Source organism: Pipistrellus hanaki (genome assembly GCF_964339955.1).
Source record: "Pipistrellus hanaki genome assembly, chromosome: 7".
In the NCBI taxonomy this organism is placed as follows: Eukaryota; Metazoa; Chordata; class Mammalia; order Chiroptera; family Vespertilionidae; genus Pipistrellus; species Pipistrellus hanaki.
The window spans coordinates 51,882,908-51,902,780 of NC_140509.1; the positions used below are offsets into that span (position 1 = coordinate 51,882,908).

The following is a 19,873-nucleotide window of genomic DNA, read 5'->3' on the forward strand; positions in this document are numbered from 1 at the left end:
TTAACACTGTTCTTCCCAAATAATCTTACCATCCAAATCAGCTCAACTTAATTTTAAAGCCAGAGTCTAAAACACACCAGGAATCCTAACCTAACTTCTTATATAAGAAGCACAATTGAAAATTTATCAGTAGCAGACCTAAATGTCAAAGACAAAAGAATATAAAGTTTTTAGAAGAAAACATAGAAAAGTACCTTCATGATCTTGGAATAAGAAACAATTTCTTAAAAAGACACAAAAAGCTCCATTCATTTAAAAATAAATAAATAAATAAAAAAAGATAAACTGAACTGTGCTAAAACTAAAAACTTTATTAACTAAGATTCCAGAGTGGAACACATATATCTAACAAAGACTCCTATAAAGAATATATATAAAGAATCTTACGAATCAGTAACAAAGAAAACAGAAAACACAATAGAAAAATTGACAAATTACTTTAACCAACACTTCAAAACCAGAGTACACAAATAGATAATAAATATATCAAACACACTCAACTTCATTGATCATTAGGGAAATTAAAATCATGATGAAATACCACTACCGATCCACCCCGATGGTAACAATACAAAATGAAATTATCAAATACCTGAGAAGAATGGGAACACCCAGAACTCCCAGCCCTGGCGGTGAGATTGTAACTGGACACACCACTTTGGAAAACCGTTTGCTAGTATCTATTCTACTGAAATAAATGCCCACCATATATGCCAATAATTCTACTCCAAGGTATTATATATAATACAGAGAATGAATGCATTTCTCCTAAAAACATGTACTAGAATGTATGTAGCAGCACTATTTCAAATAATCTAAAAACTAAAAAGTACCTACCAAATGTTTAAGAGGAAAAAAGATAAAACAGTATACTGACACAATGAAATACCTGCCACACAGCAATGAAAAGGAACAAATTACACTGCGTGCAATGACGGTATTACTCTCACAAACAAAAAGCCAAGCCAAAGAAGTCAGATATATTCTAGGTGATTATTCCATTTATATTAAATTAAAAAATGGGCAACCTAACCTATGATACTAAGTTAGGAGAGTGGTTGCCCATGACTGGGAATAGTGAGTAAAAGGGGACAAGAAAGGGGCATCTGGGGCGCTTTCTTAATCTGGGTGCTGTTTTCATGCGTGTAGTCAGCTTATGAAAATGCATCAAGCTATACACTTATAATGCCTGTCCTTTTATCTATGTATACTGTAATTTAATAAGTTTCACAGAACTTATCAGTATCAGTAAATTATGAGGCAAAGTTTTTGTCAATGGTTTATGTTGTTGCTATTGGTTTTTTACACCATAGGTCCAAGAAATAATGTAATTCTCTGTTTAACTGTTCATAAGTACTCCATCATTTTTAAATGCTAGAAGCAACTTTTATGGTTATGCTAAAATTAGACAAGTCTATGCTAAACAAAACCATTAATCCTAAACCTAAAAACAGAACCAAAAAATTCAAAACTGGTTTGTTTTTGTTTTTTTATTATTGATTTGAGAAATAGATTTGTTGGGGATCCAACCTTGGTGTTATCAGGACAATAACAACTGAGCTACCTGACCTGGGCCTCAAAACTGATATTTAATGAAACTAAATCACAAGGGACTTCAAAACCAGCAGTCCTGGATTGTGAGAGGGATCCCAGATTGGAGAGCTTGCAGGCTTGACTGAGGGACACCGACCCATTCCGAGCACAAATTTCGTGCACTGGGCCTCTAGTTAAATATAACAAAACATTCATTAGAGAATGGGGGCTGGCAAAGAGAGTGGCTCTCACAGAGTTTTGAAATGGAAAATTATAAAATTATATACATGATGAAATAAGAAACTGAAAAGAAAAGCCAAATATAACAAGAAAAACCTTAATCAAATCTTCTTTTTGGAAGTATGAGAAGTTTGTATTGGTATTCTTTTTTACTACAGATAGCAAATAAATGGGAATTTTGCTTTTGGGATGCAAAATATGGTTATTAAGCTTAAGAGACGCACAATCACAAATGTAAAAATCTAAACACGAACATTAAACCATATGTTTCATACATTATTCCATGCACTTCAGTACTCCAAAATTATTTTGAGTTACACTGATTGGAGTTTTGTATTGTTGTGTTATGATAAAGGATCTGATGTTCTTCCTTACCAACTCAAATTCATCAAACAGTTGTATGAGGGAAGGTGGAATGAACATATGAAAGCCTTGGAGAAAAGCATTGATCTGTGGTTGAATGGCTCTTGTCATTCGAAGTTCTGTAACAAGCTGAACATACTCCTCCTATTAAAAAATAATAATTTTCACAATGACTTTTTTTTTAATTCCACATACTTACGACCGTGTTGATATAATCACTTCTCATTTAAGAGGTAAAGATTTAGAATTAAATTTGCACCAATGTTCATTTACATCTCAGTAAATCAGCACTCCACCATTCACTAAACTGTTTCCTCACACCCTGTCTGTAACAGCAAGTGCTATCAAAATCAGTGTTCTCACTTCTGGGAATATATCCTAAGAATCCCTGAACACCAAGCAAAAAGAATATATTCACCCCTATGTTCACAGCAGCATTATTTACAATAGCTAAAATCTAGAAATAGCCCAAGAGCCTATTAGTGGATAAGTAGATAAAAAAAGCTGTGGCACATTACACAATGGAATACAATGTGGCTTTGTGAGTTAAAAGCAATATATTGTATATAATCCTCACCTTCCAGGAACAAATACTCTAAACACAAAGAGGAGAAAACCTGCTTTGGGACCAACCCTTCATTTATTTATTTATTTATTTATTTACTAACTGCTTACTGGACACTACATTTTTTGCTCCATCCATTCATTAATTATATGTTTAAGATGCTATATGAGATCCCATCTACCCTTAACAAGAAGAGCTTTTATCCAAGAAGTTTTATTTTCACAATCTTAAACTATTACTCAATAGTTAATGCTCAAGACCTTACTAAATTATGAAGCTTGAAAGTAAAAGACTTGTGAATTGCTCAAGTACACTTAACTTATTTTAATTTGCCATTTTAGTCCATATTTATCAGAATAGTACACATCTCTTATTTATCAATTAATTCTTATTTTTTCATACATTTTATTTTTAGAAATTCGTTTTCAGAAGCATACTAATCTTTGCTCACATGTTACCTTCTATTTAATCTAACAATATTTTCCACATTTATTTCTATAACTCTGGTTCATAGTTATTAAATATCAACATGTGAAAATCAGTTCCTTCAGATACCAGTCTCCATACAAGTTAATTTAAATGTGAAAACAAACAAAAAAACCCTGGCCAGGTGGGTCAGTTGGCTGGATCATTCATCCAGTCAGGCACATATGGAAGGCAACTGATCAATGTTTCTCTCTCCCCCTACCTTTCTCTCTAAAAAAATAAATAAAAACACATTATTGGGTGAGGATTAAAAAATAAAAAATGTGAACTTGGTCTAAAAAATGGATCTTGGTATAAATTATTTCTTCGTAAAATAATGAAATCTTAGCCATCACAAATCCTCCTGGGTGTAGTAAAGTAAGTTTTCCAGGTAGTTGAAAGATATAATTGTGTTTAACTGTTAAAATCTACAGAAAACAGAAAATAACCTAAATCCAACTGCTTCTAAATTAGTTGTTCTGCTTCCTTAAACAGCACATCTTCAAACAGAGTAACACCATTAACATTTTCTTGATGATACAATTATTACTATGAGCAATCCACTATTATTATGCGCTAACATTTTGACTGTTCATACTGTGCTACAGAAACACACTAGCTGCATTCCCACTACATATGAATATCTATATGCCTTAAAGAATACAGTGGACACACAGATGATAATCAGTCTACAAAATACTGGCATAAAGAGCTGCATGATCAGCCCGAATGGCATGACTCAGTGGTTGAGCATCAACCTATGAACCAGGAGGTCACGGTTCAATTCCCGGTCAGGGTACATGCACTGGTTGTGGACTCGATCCCCAGTAGGGCATGTGCAGGAGGCAGCCGATCAATAATTCTCTTTCATCATTGATGTTTCTCTCTCTCTCTCCCTCTTCCTTCCTCTCTGATATCAATAAAAATATTTTTAAAACGTTAAAAAAAAGAGTTGCATGATCAAACGTTAAATATATATATCAAACCTGATATCTCATTTTTTCTAAGGGATTAAAAAGAAATTATATAACTTGGAGGGTGGAGTAAACTTTTATCCCCAACAGAAGGCATGCTTGCTCCCATGTGAATTTTTTTGCTAATTCTTTGAGGGCATAAAATAATACCAGATGCCATAGATGCAACTCGAAAAATTAACTATATACAAGAATCTGAGTTAGGGCTTGTACTAAAATAGTTATGTTAACATATAGAAAGTTTTCAACTTAGAAAGCCTCAGCATGGAGATAAGAATAACAAAAAGCCCTAGCAACTTTTTTTTTTTTAATATATTTTATTGATTTTTCACAGAGAGGAAGAGAGAGGGATAGAGAGTTAGAAACATTGATGAGAGAGAATCATCGACCAGCTGCCTCTTGCACACCCCCTACTGGGGATGTGCACGCAACCAAGGTACATGCCCTTGACCGAATAGAACCCGGGACCTTTCAGTCCGCAGATCGACGCTCCACCACTGAGCCAATCCGGTGCCGGCCCTAGCAACTTTTTTCTAGCTTAACCTCTGAGCCTGATAACTGATACAATATAGCTAAGAAAAGAGTAACTGCAAAAGGAAAGGTACCACTAAGATTAAGGAGATGCAACATCTGACGTTAAGCTCCAGTTAAGTTATAGGTCTAGTTACAGAAACATTTTGTTTTAATAATCTAGTCTTCTGAGTGTATGGAATGAATATCACCCTTCAGAAATATTTTTTAAAATCTAACTTCTTTTTAGGCTTTGACATAAATTATGTCTGCTTATGAGGGGTGATAGTGATGTTGAAACTTGGAATAGTTTAAGCTATTTTTCTTCTTGAAAATCTTTTCTACTACTTCTAGAAAAATATTTAAATAAACCATATTTATATAAAAATTAATTTTTAATAGTGAAACCAAGATATTCCTTCTAAATAGATCAATAAACTAGGCCACATTTGTAAAACTATCTGGAATAGTATTTTTTTTGCAATTAACAGTTTCAATGTCATTATTCTCATAATTCAAATAACAAGAATAGCTTTTATCCAAGAGGTTTTATTTTCACAATCTTAAACTACTACTCAATAGTTATTGCTCAAGACCTTACTAAATTGTAATTGTTTAATTGTAATTGTTTGAATATAAATCCCTTGGTAATAAAAGCTTCCTTTCTGTGCTTCCCCAATTGATGAGTATTGCTCTGGTATGTAAGAGTTCTCACTGAAAATTTCTCCACCCATAACTCAAAAGAATACCAAGTAAGAATAAGTAGGTAAAAGAAACATATTCTTTTACCAGTATATTCTTATTTTTAAGGTCACATATTGGTTATAAAGACTGATAGTCTAGTAAAAATCCTATTACAGTATTTCAGTTTCCTTGAAAAAAGTTTAGTCATTGAAAATAGTGGTTCCTCAGGTTACCATTTCATAGAGTTGGTGAAATTTTAGAATATACTAACTAAAAAGGTAGGGAAAGTGCTTCTTGTAAACAGGAAAATACTAAAGATAATTTAAAATCCAACCAAATAATACACATAAACATTTAATATGGAGAACTTCAGACTTGAACTGTTTTAAAAGTTTTAAATAGTAAAATGATTTCTCATAGTATAATTTTCTGAAGATGAAAATAAGGAATCACTTTAAATCAATAATCTATATACACACACCTGCATTTTATGTGTGCATCAAATGTGTGTGAAATAAATCAAGTGAAATTGGCAATAAAATATCATATGAAAGTAAGTGGAGGAAAACATACTAATTCTGTATTTGCAACTTTGTTCATATTCACTGACTTACTGAGGAAGAGGCCTAGCAGTTACACAATCACACAGAACTTGACTTAAATTGAGGGCTCACCACTTACTAATTTTGAGCCCTTAGACAGTTATTTAACGTCTAGAAATAGTGTGGATAAAAGGGGCCACATGCTAACCTGACTAGCTTAGGGAAGACCTTTGTGGCAGCCTTACAAACTCAAGAGATTTAAAGAGATTTTTTTTTATTTTAAATTTAACAAAAAAGCAGTTTATGGTGGGCAGTCATGTCCTAGGCTGGTATCTTCTCTGATAAAGGCCAATCTTTACCTTAACTGAGCCTGTCTATTGTCATTTTTGCATCTAGGATAACATCATTGGAATGTCAAAGTAATTTCCCTCAAAGCACAAACACTGCTCTGGAGACTACAAATCCCCTCATTGTTATTGAGTTAATTGTCAAGTGTTAACTTCCCTGCACCCACCTAAATAAAAAAAAAGTGTGTGTCTATCTTTTTACTTTCTATCTAACCTCCTTCTGCTTTGCTTTCTCCACCTCCCTAATCTATCACCAACAGATTTCACATAACACACTTACATCTCCTCTTTTGATTGTAATGTATAAAACAAGGTGCAAAACTACCATTCTCCAGAGCATTATCTCAATCCCTTGAGATTCTGCTTCCTGGCATCTGTTGACAGTTTGGCTCAAATAAACTCACAAAAATTCTTCACAGATTAGAATGTTTCTTACATTAACAATACTGTCATAGTTACAAATTCATGCTTGAGATTTATAGACTGCATAGATTCAAATCCTAGCTCCAATACTTATTAACCACATGATCTGGAGGAAAGATTCTTAAGTCCTTTACCCTTCAGTCTCCTGACCTGTAGAAAAGGATATCTACACTTCACAGGACTATTTAAGTTAATACACATGAAGTACTTTGAACAGTGCCTAGCACATTCTAAGCATCTGATAAGTGCCAGATGCTTTTAATATTAAAAGCTGTTTCCACATTCAATAAATAGAAATAACTATCTCAAAAGGCTATTATAGTAAATAGAAACGCACAGAGAACACATCTTAATACATGAAATATATACCAAGTACTCAATAAGCAGTACCTATTATCACTAGACAACAACACTGATGGTAATGAGATTGATGAAGAGGAGGATAGCAACACCAACAGTCATTCTGGGGCCAATCCACAAAAATAGTAGTCCTCTTTGAGTTGTTCTCTTTTCACCTTCCCAAACAATTTTCTACATCCTCACTGGCACTGGCATAAAATCCCCCAAGCATGCTCCACAGACCAATGCCACAACAACCTATTAGCTGATCTGCATTGTCCCATTTCAATCCATTCCTCACACTCCAAGCTGAGTTTATTTGATCATGTGACTCTCCACTATAGGATATTCAATCATCCCACAGCCTTTGGAATAAAAATGTTCAAATTTCTGATTGTGAATTAAAGTCTTTCAGAATTTGTCCCTTTCTACCTCCCTCAGCTAATCTTTTTCCACTAACTCACTTTGCAATCTAAGCTAAGATGTACAACTATCATCTATCTGTGGTTCCCCAAATATATGCTCGGTCAACTCTGTGCCTTCTTGTAGCCTAGAACACTTCCTTCTCCCCTTCCTTACTCCCATTCTGACCACTTAATGGTTCTCTGTAATCCAATTCCCATGGCATCTCCTCCGTTCCCTGATATCCTGTCCCATTCCACTCCCATGTTTTCCCCTTCCAGCAGAATGAACTTGAGGATTAGTATTGTAAGTGTTTTTAACATTTAAAACCCAAGTAGCATACTCTTCAGTTCTAAGAGCTAGATCAATTTATAACTATAGGTTAATATTTAAAAATTAATCAGGCTCTTTATTGAATAAGTATTAACTGTTTAAGCATCATCAATTAGATATAAAATTATATTTGACCCTTACTGGTCATATTCAGTTCTAACAGCTAGAGCTTAAGGTTTGGGCCAAAAATATTACTTTTAATTCCAGATTTCATGGTTCTAGGAGATCACCTTTTTATCAAGAATTTAAAAGTGAAAGTAAAATTAAAAGCAAAACTAAAATGAAAATACTATTTAAAAGTAAATATTTAGCCATTTTCAAACGTGAAAACAAGATTCTTTGTTTTTTCTCATCTAGATTTTAAAACAAAACTGATACAAAATAAATTTCAAAGAGCATTATAGTTCCAATGTGGAACTGGGATATATTCTTCTGCCTTACCTTAATTGTATTTTTTAACTTACTGCTTTCAAGAAAGGGTAATTTCATTTAGTTACCAAAGCTTTTCAATAAAACTTAGGAATAAATGACTCCCCCATGTGGAGATGAGCTTACATAGACTTTCTCTCACAAGCTTGGCAAGTCATTTAGCTTCAATATGATTATAAATTTTGAAGATGAACATAACTTCATACCTATAAACGTAAATAAAAGGCTGACCCTAAAGTGACACAAAGGCTCATGATGGAAATGTATGTTAAAGAATTATTCCTGTAAAGAACTTGGTTTGAAAATTTTATTTGTAAACTGAATACTTTAACAATTTTAAAGTGAGTGGTCAATTTAAGCTATAGGTATGTTTCTAAAGATTTTTAATATTTAAAAATCATTCAGGTTGTTTATTGAATAAGCATTAAGTGCTTAAGTATCAACAATTAGATATAAAATTACATTTGACTCTTATTTGGTAATATTAGAAAGCAGAGGCTAAATTTATTGTGAGAAATGTTTATATTCCAAAATTGAAAGCTAAGAATTTACATATTAATGATTGAGATCCTGCTTTTAACTCTATTACCAAAATAACTATTGAAAAGTTTAACCTGTAATCAACCAATTAGTTAATATAGTTAAATAAAAATGTACTAAACTCAGAAACAAAAGTTTCAAGCTCCTTAATATTAAAATAGTATTCCAACCTCAGAGTAGAAACAAGATGATGAGTATACCTTCAGTGTAAGTATGTTCTCATTAGCTATTATTTTTTCAATGTCTCCCTTCTTTCTAGATTTCCATTAAAAAACACAAATGTAGCCGAAACCGGTTTGGCTCAATGGAAGAGTGTCGGTCTGCAGACTGAAAGGTCCCAGGTTCGATTCCGGTCAGGGGCATGTACGTTGGTTGCGGGCACATCCTCGGTAGGGGGTGTGCAAGAGGCAGCTGGTCGATGTTTCTCTCTCATGGACGTTTCTAGCTCTCTATCTCTCTCCCTTCCTCTCTGTAAAAAATCAATAAAATATATTTAAAAAATAAATAAATAAATAAAAAACAAATCAATATTTTACTAAATTGCTAGTCTACAAAATGGTTTGGTAAACATTTTTATAGGTAGATGATTCTAAAGCTTTCTTAGAATTGTAACTCAACTACAGGAAAGGAAAAAGATTTTAGTCGTCTTTAACCATAAGTTTGATTAAAATATTATTCTTTTATAAAATATTATTCTTTTATAAAATTATTATTCTAATAAAAAATTTTTTAGCTAGTACCAGGAAACTTTACAATAATTAGCCAGGAGACTTTAGAATATCAGGACTAAGTTACAAACAGTGGCTAAAGTAAAAATTCAAATACCTACTTTGTTATTTTGTGTCACCAGAATACTTCCACCCCCAGGTTTCAAAGGCACCTCTTCCATTGCTCCAAATACATCAGTCTCAACAGAAAAAGTCAGCTCTAGACCCAGATCACTAATATCATTATCTAAAATCCACTGCAAATTCTTGGCATATTCTGGATCAATAGATGCCACATCTTGGTAATTTACAGGAATTCCTAAAAATATAAAAATACAGCTGTTATATTCTACATGTTTCTGCCTTTCCTTATCTGTTTAATGGTAAAATACTGCCCTCTACAGATACTATGTAAAACTGCAAAATATAATCAAATTCAAGCAAGGGTAATTTAAGTGGACATTAATTCTTGAATTTGAAGCTTAAATTAAGCTTAGTTTCTTCCACATTTTTACAATGTAATCTTTCTTTAAAAGCACCATTCAGGAAATTATTATAAACTCCAAAAAGTGCCAATTCTCTTAAGTATATTCATGTCAAAATACATTCTTAGCATAAATATACATACACTAAAATGGAAAAAAAAAAAAAACTGTAGGTGATTTTTTTCCTTTCTCTCAGGCCCTCATTTAAATTCCTTACAAACACAAATAGTCTTTAATCAAAATAAAAATGTTCTCATTCAAAATGCCATCACTATTCATCATATTTACTTAAAGACTATAGGAAAAACACTTTAAATAAATAAATTAGAGGGGGTCAACTGAGGGGGAAAAAGACAAATGTAAAACTTTAGACAATAAAAAAATAAAAATAAAATACACTAGAGCCATACCAAGAATGTGCTTATAGAATGATCTTGTGAAGTAAATGTTGACCAGCTGCCTATGGTTCAAAGCTAATCCCAAGATCTGTCCAGCAAAACGGAAATAGTTCAGGTGGTCAGGATTTACATAGGAGTTGCTATTAGGCTGAAAAGTTGTTCCTATTAAAATAAATACAAAATAATTTGTTTTATGCAAAAGAGACATTATTTTAATACAGATAAATTTGTTCATATAAAACTTCAGCAAAACTAAAGTTATGTATTAATTTCCACAGAATGTTCTTTGTGGAATATATAACAGGCAGTGAAACTAGAAGTTCAAAAGACATTAAGTCACAAATGTACTAGTATATCACAGTACATCTTTGTGCAGAGAGAAAGTTTGAGAATATTTTTAAACTTAGTTTTAAGTATTTTAATTGGAAGATGTGTCAGAGAGATCCTGGAAATAATATATTAAAAGATCACACATACATACACACACACACACACACACACACACACACACACACGGTTCCCTGGACAGTGTGGATAAATAACTACTAGGCTATGAATTAAGGCAGACATTGTCTCATTCAGGTCCAGTGCAGTAGATGAAAATAAGAACACAGCACTAAACGAAAATAACTAAAAAACTTTAAAAACTATTCTTAATAGAACTACTAATCAGTGAACTTGATGCCTTTTAAGGAAATCACCAAAAGTCCCCAAGTCAACCAATTCATCCTCAAGGCAAATATTGTTAAATAAGTACCTCTGAGGTATAAAAGTAAAAATGGCAAGGGCAATAGTTACCCATTGCTGTCAAAATCTAAAGCAATGGAGTATATGACTCCACTTACCTGAAAAAGATCTGGAAATAAGACAGTGGTGACAGTTACACCACAACTATGAGTGCACATAGTGCCACTGAATTGTAACACTTCAAAATTATTAAAATGGTAAATTTTGTCACGATAAAAAATGCCTCAAAAGTATCTAGTGCAATGAAAAAAAATTAATACCAAGACCTCAATTTTAAGTAACCCTTCTCCACTGTTTTTCTGTGATAATCACTAACTTGAATTACAAATTCTCTTATCATTCAATAAATATTTATTGAGTTTGTGGTAACTAAAATAAAGAATAATTGATAAGAATAATGAAACTTAATCAAAAGAAAATAAAGGAACAATGAAAAAGTACTAGAGAATGAAAAGTTTGGTCATTTAGAATACGTACTTTGGCAATAGTTCCCTTTGTGTTTCGTTGATCTTTGATTTATCAGTGTTGGCATTGGACTAATAAATTGCCGTGACCAATTTACTGAGCTATAAGGTACAAATTTGGAAGCTTATGGCTGAATGATTTAAAAGAGCTAATCATTCACTATTAAGTACCTTTAGAGAATCATAATGTAGGACTGGGTATTAAAAGTCAAAGCAAAGATGGCAGCATAGGTAAATACCTTTACTCGCTGCCTCTCACAACCACATCAAAATTACAACTAAAAGTCAGAACAACTACCACCTAGAACCATGGGAAAGCTGGCTGAGTGGAAGTTCCACAACTAGAGAGGTGATGAAAGCATATCAAGACTGGTAACAGGTGTGGAGGCATGGAAAGTGCTGGCACCTGGATATGCTGCTCTTTTAATCAGGAGGAACATACAAGATCCACTTGCTCCGAACTCCAGTTCTGGGTGAGACTTCGGGGAACCCAGACATATATGAGGAGAAACTGGGCTGTCTGGCATTGGGGAAGGAACACGAGGGCAGCTTTCTCTCAGAGGTGCTTGCAGAGATCATTGTTCCTACATGGGGGCACGGGGTGTGGAGACCCAGGAACCTCTCCAGTTAAAAGCTGACTGGCAGCCATTGGTGTTTACTCCACTCTGGTGATTCCCAGAGACTCCCGTTCCACCCAATTTACAACCCCACCCAAGCTGAGAGCATCGGCTTTTGCATATGAATGGCCTGTCCTTTCTCCACTTAAAACCTGTCAAACTACAACTGGGTCAGAGAGCCCCAGAGCTTCCGAAAGAAGGCCCAAGGCTTGGCAGCAGCAGCCTTGCTTCACAGCTGGGCCTCATCTAGGCACTTTCAAACACATACAAAGAGGAGGAATCTGCAGAGGTGGTGGCCCCAGACAGTGGCTGACCTTGCACCTCCTTGGAGGTCAAAGAGCCAGTATACCCAGTGGTGAGAGTGAGACCATACTGAATTACAACTGTTCACATCCATAAGAGAAACACTCAAGGGGGAGACTCAGTGAGCACCAAAGCCCTAAGGAAGCAAGTCCTGCCCCATAAGGGTGTCTCCTGCACAACAACTCTTCCATTGTAGACACAACTGGTCCTGGAGGTCAATTCCTCCCAGTGACATCAACAGCAATCAAGGGTTAACTACAACATGACTGTAAAAAGGTATGTGCCAAGAGCATCCACCTCAGGTGATTGGGGAGGCTGAGCCACTGGGCCCTATAGGACACCTACCACACAAGGCCACTCTATCAAATCGAGGAGACTCAGCAGCTATCCAGTACATAGAAACAAACACAAGGAAGCAGCCAAAATGTGGAGACAAAGAAACAAATCACAAATGAAAGGAATGGATAAAAGCAAAATACTGGCTATAGAGTTCAAAATCACGGTTATAAGGTTACTCAAGAATCTTCTAGAAACCTCCAAGAAATTCAGTAAGACCCTCAAGGGTATGAAAAACAACCAATCAGAAATTAAGCATACACTGACTGAAATACAGAATAATATACAGAGATTCAACAGCAGACTACAGGACCCCAAGAATCAAGTCAAATATTTGAAATACAAAGAAGCAAAAAACTCCCAATCTGAAAAGAAAAAAGAAAAAAGAATCCAAAAATATGAAGATAGCATAAGGAACCTCTGGGACAACTTCAAGCATACCAACATCTGAATTATGGGGTTGCCAGAAGAAGAGAGAGAGCAAGATATTGAAAACCTATTTGAAGAAATAATCACTGAAAACTTCCCCTACCTGGTGAAAGAAATAGACTTATAAGTCCAGGAAGCACAGAGAACTCCAAACAAGAGGAATCCAAAGAGGATCACACCAAGACACATCATAATTAAAATGCAAAGGGCAAAAGACAAAGAGATATTCTTAAAAACAGCAAGAGAAAAACAGTTACCTACAAGGGAGTACCCATCTATATGACTATCAGCTGATTTCTCAACAGAAACCATGCAGGCCAGAAGTGAGTGGCAAGAAATATTCAAAGTGATGAATAGCTACAATCTACAATCAAGATTACTCTACCCAGCAAAGCTATCATTTAGAACTGAATGTCAGAAAAAGAGCTTCACAGACAAGAAAAAACTAAAGGAGTTCATCACCACCAAACCAGTATTATATGAAATGCTAAAGGGTATTCTTTAAGAGGAAGAAGAAGAAAAAGGTAAAGATAAAAAATTATGAACAGTAAAGTGACAATAAATACATACCTATCAACAAGTGAACCTAAAACTCAAATGAATAAAAAACCTAATGACTAGAACAGACTGGTGAATGTAATAGAATCAGGGGCATGGAAAGGGAGCAGACTGCCAATCTCAAGGGGAAGGGGCTGTGGTGGGTGCAGGAAGAGATTGGACAAAAAGCTTACACCTATGGATGAGGTCAATGTGTGTGGGAGGGAGGCCTGGAGTAGGGTGAGAACTGAGTGGAGGGGAGCTATGGGGAGAGTAGTACCAGGCCAGCCAATGTGGGGGTGAGCAGGGGGGGAGGGATGGGACCCCTGACCACCCTGCTGGTCATCCCACAGATCAGCCCTGATTGCTGGCCAGGCCTAGGGACCCTACCTGTGCACAAATTTCGTGCACCAGGCTTCTAGTTTCTAAATAATTTCAAATACACCAAGTATATCTGAGGAGACCATCACACGGGTGGATATCTACAGCTGCTTAACATCACTGCAGCCCTCCTCCACTTGCCTGTCTTAGAGTCACCCTTCTTATTCAAAGAAGATGCGCTGCTCATTTGGTTGGATGCAATCAGGAACTACAATTAATAATGCACTCTACCCTTATAAAAAAAAAAATAAGCACTGGGAAAGAAAAAAATTTCAGGGGGGAAAAAGCAACTGTTCATAGCATTTAAAAACTGAAATCCTACCTTCACTTAGATATGTCTCTATTAAGTTACAAAACTCTTAATTATACCTCACACACATGAGGTGGTACACTAATCGTTTCCATTTAGCCTACAATGTCAAATTCAGTTGTGTTAAGTGACAAGTACCATTTCAACAAACAGTTTTTTATCTGTGTTAAATGGTAAAATAAGAACTTCTTGGTTGTCAGGTCTTGACACTTAAAAAAGACTGAAAATTATACATAAGTAAATTATAAGTTAAGATTTGATATGATTTCTAGGCTATTTTGTTATAACCAATAAATTTTGAGACTTGGAAAATTAAATAGCATTAGCAAATTTTAATTTTTCCAAATAAGGACTTGTATTATTTTCACATCCATCTACTATAACTATTTCACTAAAGGAAATTTTAACTCAAGAAAAGCAGGCTAAAGGACAATCCTTAAAGTGAATAAATTTAGTTTTAGTTTACAAAGAGCTAATGAAGTTTCTTGGGGCCAGCACTAGTACTTAAGCACTGGAGAATCAACTGTTAGAGGAAAGACTGATAGACTGAGTCAGTTTCCATTCATTAACTATGCTAACATAGACAAAAACTCTGAATTGTGGTTTTCTTTTCTATGAAATGGGAATACTCCACCTATATTATAGGGCTACTACGGGAATAAAAGAATAAAATACACGGAAGTAGTTTGAAATGTGACAAGTTACAGAAAAAGTCATGGAGGCTGTACAACTTACCATCAGCTGACTGGGTAAACAATGCATAATCAGGATTGACTATTTCATTAGACAAAATATCAAACCATTCACGCACAACGCCTTGACCCTGAGTTAAGGAAAATAAAATTAAGTATCAACAGAAATATATAAGATGGGAAAAATTTTTATAAACAATAAAATTAAAAGGGCACTAAATTTCTTCAATTACTAATTAAATATTAAATTTTATTTAAGTGTATTTTAATCTTTTATATACAATGATCTTCACCACTTAGGTTTATACCCACCATGCCTTCTTCTCCATGGAACCGTACAGCAATTCCTTGCTTTAGCTTTGCACAATTTGCTTTTGACACGACTTCACAGCTACTCCTAAAAATGGAATCTAAATATGCAGCACTGGTTAATTGTACATATTAAAGTTTACAATAGCTAGTGTTTGGAGCCTCACATGCACAGCATTTCTTTTGTAAGCATACCTCTGTGAACCAGCAGGATGTCATTCTCACTCACTGGCCTATGCACCATGTCTGAATCTGCTTGTCCTGAGTGCAAATGTTCATAAAACCATTCACAGCGATCTTTAAATGGCTGCCCCAATAAATAACAGTAAAATATGTTAGTGTTTCAGTCACCTACTAAATTTACTTAATTAACATGCTAAATACCCTTTCTACAACTAATTATCCTTATTCCTTTATTTATACCAAGTAGTTCTAGATAATGTCCTGACATTTCAACAACTATTTACAAAAAGGCATAGCATGGCTGACATACTTAGACTATCTAAAGAATGTATTTATTAAAATTCCTTGCATTTTTGCCCAGCTGGTGTGGCTCCATGGTTGAGCATGAACCTATGAACCGGAGATCATGGTTCAATTCCCAGTCAGGGCACATGCTCAAGATTGTAGGCTCCATACCCAGTAGGGGGTGTGCAGGAGGTAGCCAAAGGATGATTTTCTCTCATCATTGATGTTTCTATCTCTCTCTCCCTCTCCCTTCCTCTCTGAAATCAATAAAAATATATTTTAAAATAAATAAAAATAAAATGTCTTGCATTTCAACAGCAAAGACTTGACAAATTAGGTTATATCTAAGAACTTAAATTTACTCTCATTTTCTTTTAAATCCAAAAAGGCTTATACAAAATGAATTTTCACATCCAGAAAAAGTATGTCACATGTTCCATTTAATTTTTCATGAAAATAATCTTTTACATCCAACTTTATCCTTATTTCTAACCTCTGAATACATGCAGCAACCAAAAAAGAATTTGTAACTTTTTTCTTTATTCCTTCCCTTCCTCCACCCTAAAAATTAAAGAATACGACCTCTTAAACAGTAAAGAAAGTCTCTACCTTTTGTTCATTTGCCAGATATGCAACTGCATGTTATTTGTAATTTTTTTATGATTACTCAAAGTATTGCTGAATAGCCAGCATATGCCAACACTGCAGGTAACATAAGAGATATACAAATCTCAAATTCTTTGTTAAAATTTTTAATATAGTTAAAGAGATGAAACTAGCATTAGAACAATACATATATAATAAGTTCTAAATAGTGAAGTACAATAAACTAGAGTACATTAAGAATGTAAAGAAATTAAGAATCCTCTCAGAACTTTAGTTTTCCCACCTGTAAAGTAGGGGAAATAATACCTTAAGTGATAATTGTGAGGATTAAGTGAAATAATGCATATATAAGGCATATATAAATAAATAATGCATATATAATAGTAACTATAATAATAAATTAGCTAACATTTATTAAAGTACCTATAAGTTTTAAGCACTTAATATGCATTTTGGCATGTATTCCTCACAATACTATGAGGCAAAGGGACTCTTACTGTCCTTATTTCACAGAAGAAAAAATGCAGCATCCAGAGGTTAACTTGTAGAAATACTTAATACCCAAAATGCTCAATGAGAGGTGTTGTTCCTATCATCACTCATAACAATGTTAAAATTATTACTAATAAGATTTAAAATTATGTTAAAATGGCCTTGCCATTATAAGATATTAAATATTAAACTATATCTTTTATCTATAAAATGTGAACCAAAAAATAAAAGCAAATGACAATTTTTAAAGTAGTTCAAATGGAATGTAAAAAAAATATAAAATTCTACCTTTAAAAGCTAATAAGATATATTAAGATATGTAAGATCAAAGCATCCACATACATATACAATACCTACAAAGCCAAAGGGCAGATTTTTGTATATAAACTTTCTCAGTAACTGCATTTCCATAAAATAATTCACAAAACAGGACTGAGAGTTTCCTCTTATTAGCATTTGTACAGCAATACAAAATGTTTCTCCCTTTAACTACAAGCCACCTGAAAACCACCAAACAGCAAGAAGCCAATCCCTTAGCAGAGATTGTTTTTGTCTTTAACTGTTTTTTGGAACAGCCTCCAAGTTACAGAAAATTTCTAAGTATAGTAGAATACTACAAAGTATTTCTTTTTCCTGATGTGAGAGTAAGATGTCAACGGGATGTCCAGTCAAGTCTAAAAATTTCAGTGTGCATTTCCCACAAACAAGACAATTCTTCTACATACCAGAAAACTGTCAAAATCAGAAAACTAATAGCCACATTACTATAGTATATCTAATCCTAATTCAAGTTTTTTCCTTTTCCTAATAATGTCATTTATAGCGCAATACCTCAAGTATTTTATTTAGTTGTCATGTCTCATTCTGGTAGAGTTTTTCATTGTTTTCTTAATTTTCATGACCTTAATACTTTTAAAGATTGCAGGCCACTTATTTTGTTAGTATGTCTGATGTTTTCTCACGATTAAATTCAGGGAGTGCATCTTTGGCAGGAATATTAAAGAGTGATGCCATGTTCTTCTCTGTGCACCAAGTCAGCTGGCTCACTGATAGTTCTGCTTTGGTCACTGCCAAATATGCCCATGGTCAAGTTTTTTTGTTTGTTTATTTTTATTTTAATCCTCATCTGAGGATATGTTTATTAGTTTTAGGGAGATAGATACAGAGAGACAGACAGACAGAGACAGAGAGAGACATCGATTAGCTGACTCCCATATTCACTCCAACTAGGGATCAAACCCGCAACCTAGATATGTGTCCTGACCGGGAACTGAATCCACAACCTTTTGGTGTACAGGATGACACTCCAACCAACTGAGCCATCCAGCCAAAGTGGTAAAGGCTTTTTTTAAATCTTTGTAATTTGTAAGTATTCTATAGGGACATACTTTGAAACAGTAAAAATATCCCTCACATCATCAAACTTGCCATGTATTCATTAAATTTTTCAATACAGACTCATGAATTGGTTGTATTTATAATATTTTGTCATCATTATTTATTTTGATGCCCAAATTGTTCCAGATTTGGCCAGCAGAATACATTCAAACTGGTTCTGAGTCATTTTTAATTCTGAGTCATTATAATTCTTTAAAAATTTTTCTTGCACATAAGATGTTCCATGCTCATCTGTACTTTCACTGACCCAGCCCTGTATTTGCCATTTCTCCAATGAGTCTTGATTCATTAAGAACAGTATTTAGAGACCAATAACTGGATGGTAGGTGAGCTATATCTATCTATCTATCTATATTAAATTAGCCGAAACCAGTTTGGCTCAGTGAATAGAGTGTCGGCCTGCGGACTAAAGGGTCCGGGGTTCAATTCCGGTCAAGGGCATGTACCTTGGTTGCGGGCACATCTCCAGTAGGGGGTTTGCAGGAGGCAGCTGATCAATGTTGCTCTCTCATTGATGTTTCTGGCTCTCTATCCTTCTCTTCCTCTCTGTAAAAAAATCAATAAAATATGTATATTTTTTAAATTATAAGCTCACACTGCCATTTCCAATTCCACTCCAAAGGCACATGGTTCACTCCATTTTCCTCAGTTTTGTAACTCCTTTCTCCAACAATGAGAAACAAAGCTCCCAATATATTCACTATACTTACTTATTTGAGCAACCTGTATGTAGCTTACATGAACCATTTGTTCACTGCATGCATGTCCTGCACCCCATTTGGGCTTTGTCAAACTACTCTGAGCCGCTGTCACCACCCTACACACTGAACATTCTCCATATGCCAATGCAACTCGCAGCCTCCATGCTGAGGCCCTCTTCTACATAGACACCCTCCTTACCCACCCAAGCTCCACCATAAGAGGAACACCACAATGTTTGAGGGCACCTTCCTCTCTCTGGTGAGGAAACAAAATACTAGTACTCTGTGTGTCCAAGAGGTGGATAAGGCAGATAGCTGATGCAGATGCTTTTTGACTGAATTGCTCAGAAAGGGGTGGATAAAGGAAGTGAAAATCAAAGACAATATTAAAAAATAGCAAACTACATCTTTTAAAAACTAAGTTTCTTCCACCCATAATCTCATTTGCCCTAGAATGGAATCACACAATATAGGTTAAGAAAATGAACTTAAGAACCAGACAGATTTTTAAATTCTGGTTCTCCCATTAAGTGCTGAATAACTTCACGTACTTAACCTCCTTAGCTTAGTTAAAAGAACCTATCTCACATGATTATTATAAAAATAAAATAACCCATGTAAAAAAATGTATGGTACCTGGCCTGAAGTTAGCATTAACAATAAATGTAAGTTATTATTACTACCTTCCCTTTTACATTACCATTATTAAACAGATGTCAAAGGATACGGATAGACATTTGCATAATTTTATAAGGTTTAGTTCTTAGCTTTATTTAACTTCTGAAAGAATCCGTGTCCCTGAAG

General features: G+C 34.5%; 1 protein-coding gene across 7 annotated transcripts in view; it reads right to left on the reverse strand.

Annotated features, from left to right (window-relative positions):
* The window catches only part of HACE1 (HECT domain and ankyrin repeat containing E3 ubiquitin protein ligase 1), a 75,552-nt gene that overhangs the window by 12,655 nt on the left and 43,024 nt on the right, over positions 1-19,873 (reverse strand). For all 7 annotated transcript variants that reach the window (XM_084890526.1, XM_084890522.1, XM_084890528.1 and 4 more), the window contains 6 exons: positions 15,600-15,711; positions 15,408-15,505; positions 15,139-15,226; positions 10,292-10,441; positions 9,519-9,715; positions 2,149-2,280 (listed from right to left, as the gene is read on the reverse strand). In XM_084890526.1, the coding sequence (XP_084746652.1) occupies positions 2,149-2,280; positions 9,519-9,715; positions 10,292-10,441; positions 15,139-15,226; positions 15,408-15,505; positions 15,600-15,711 (777 nt within the window). The remainder of the gene's footprint in view (positions 1-2,148; positions 2,281-9,518; positions 9,716-10,291; positions 10,442-15,138; positions 15,227-15,407; positions 15,506-15,599; positions 15,712-19,873) is intronic.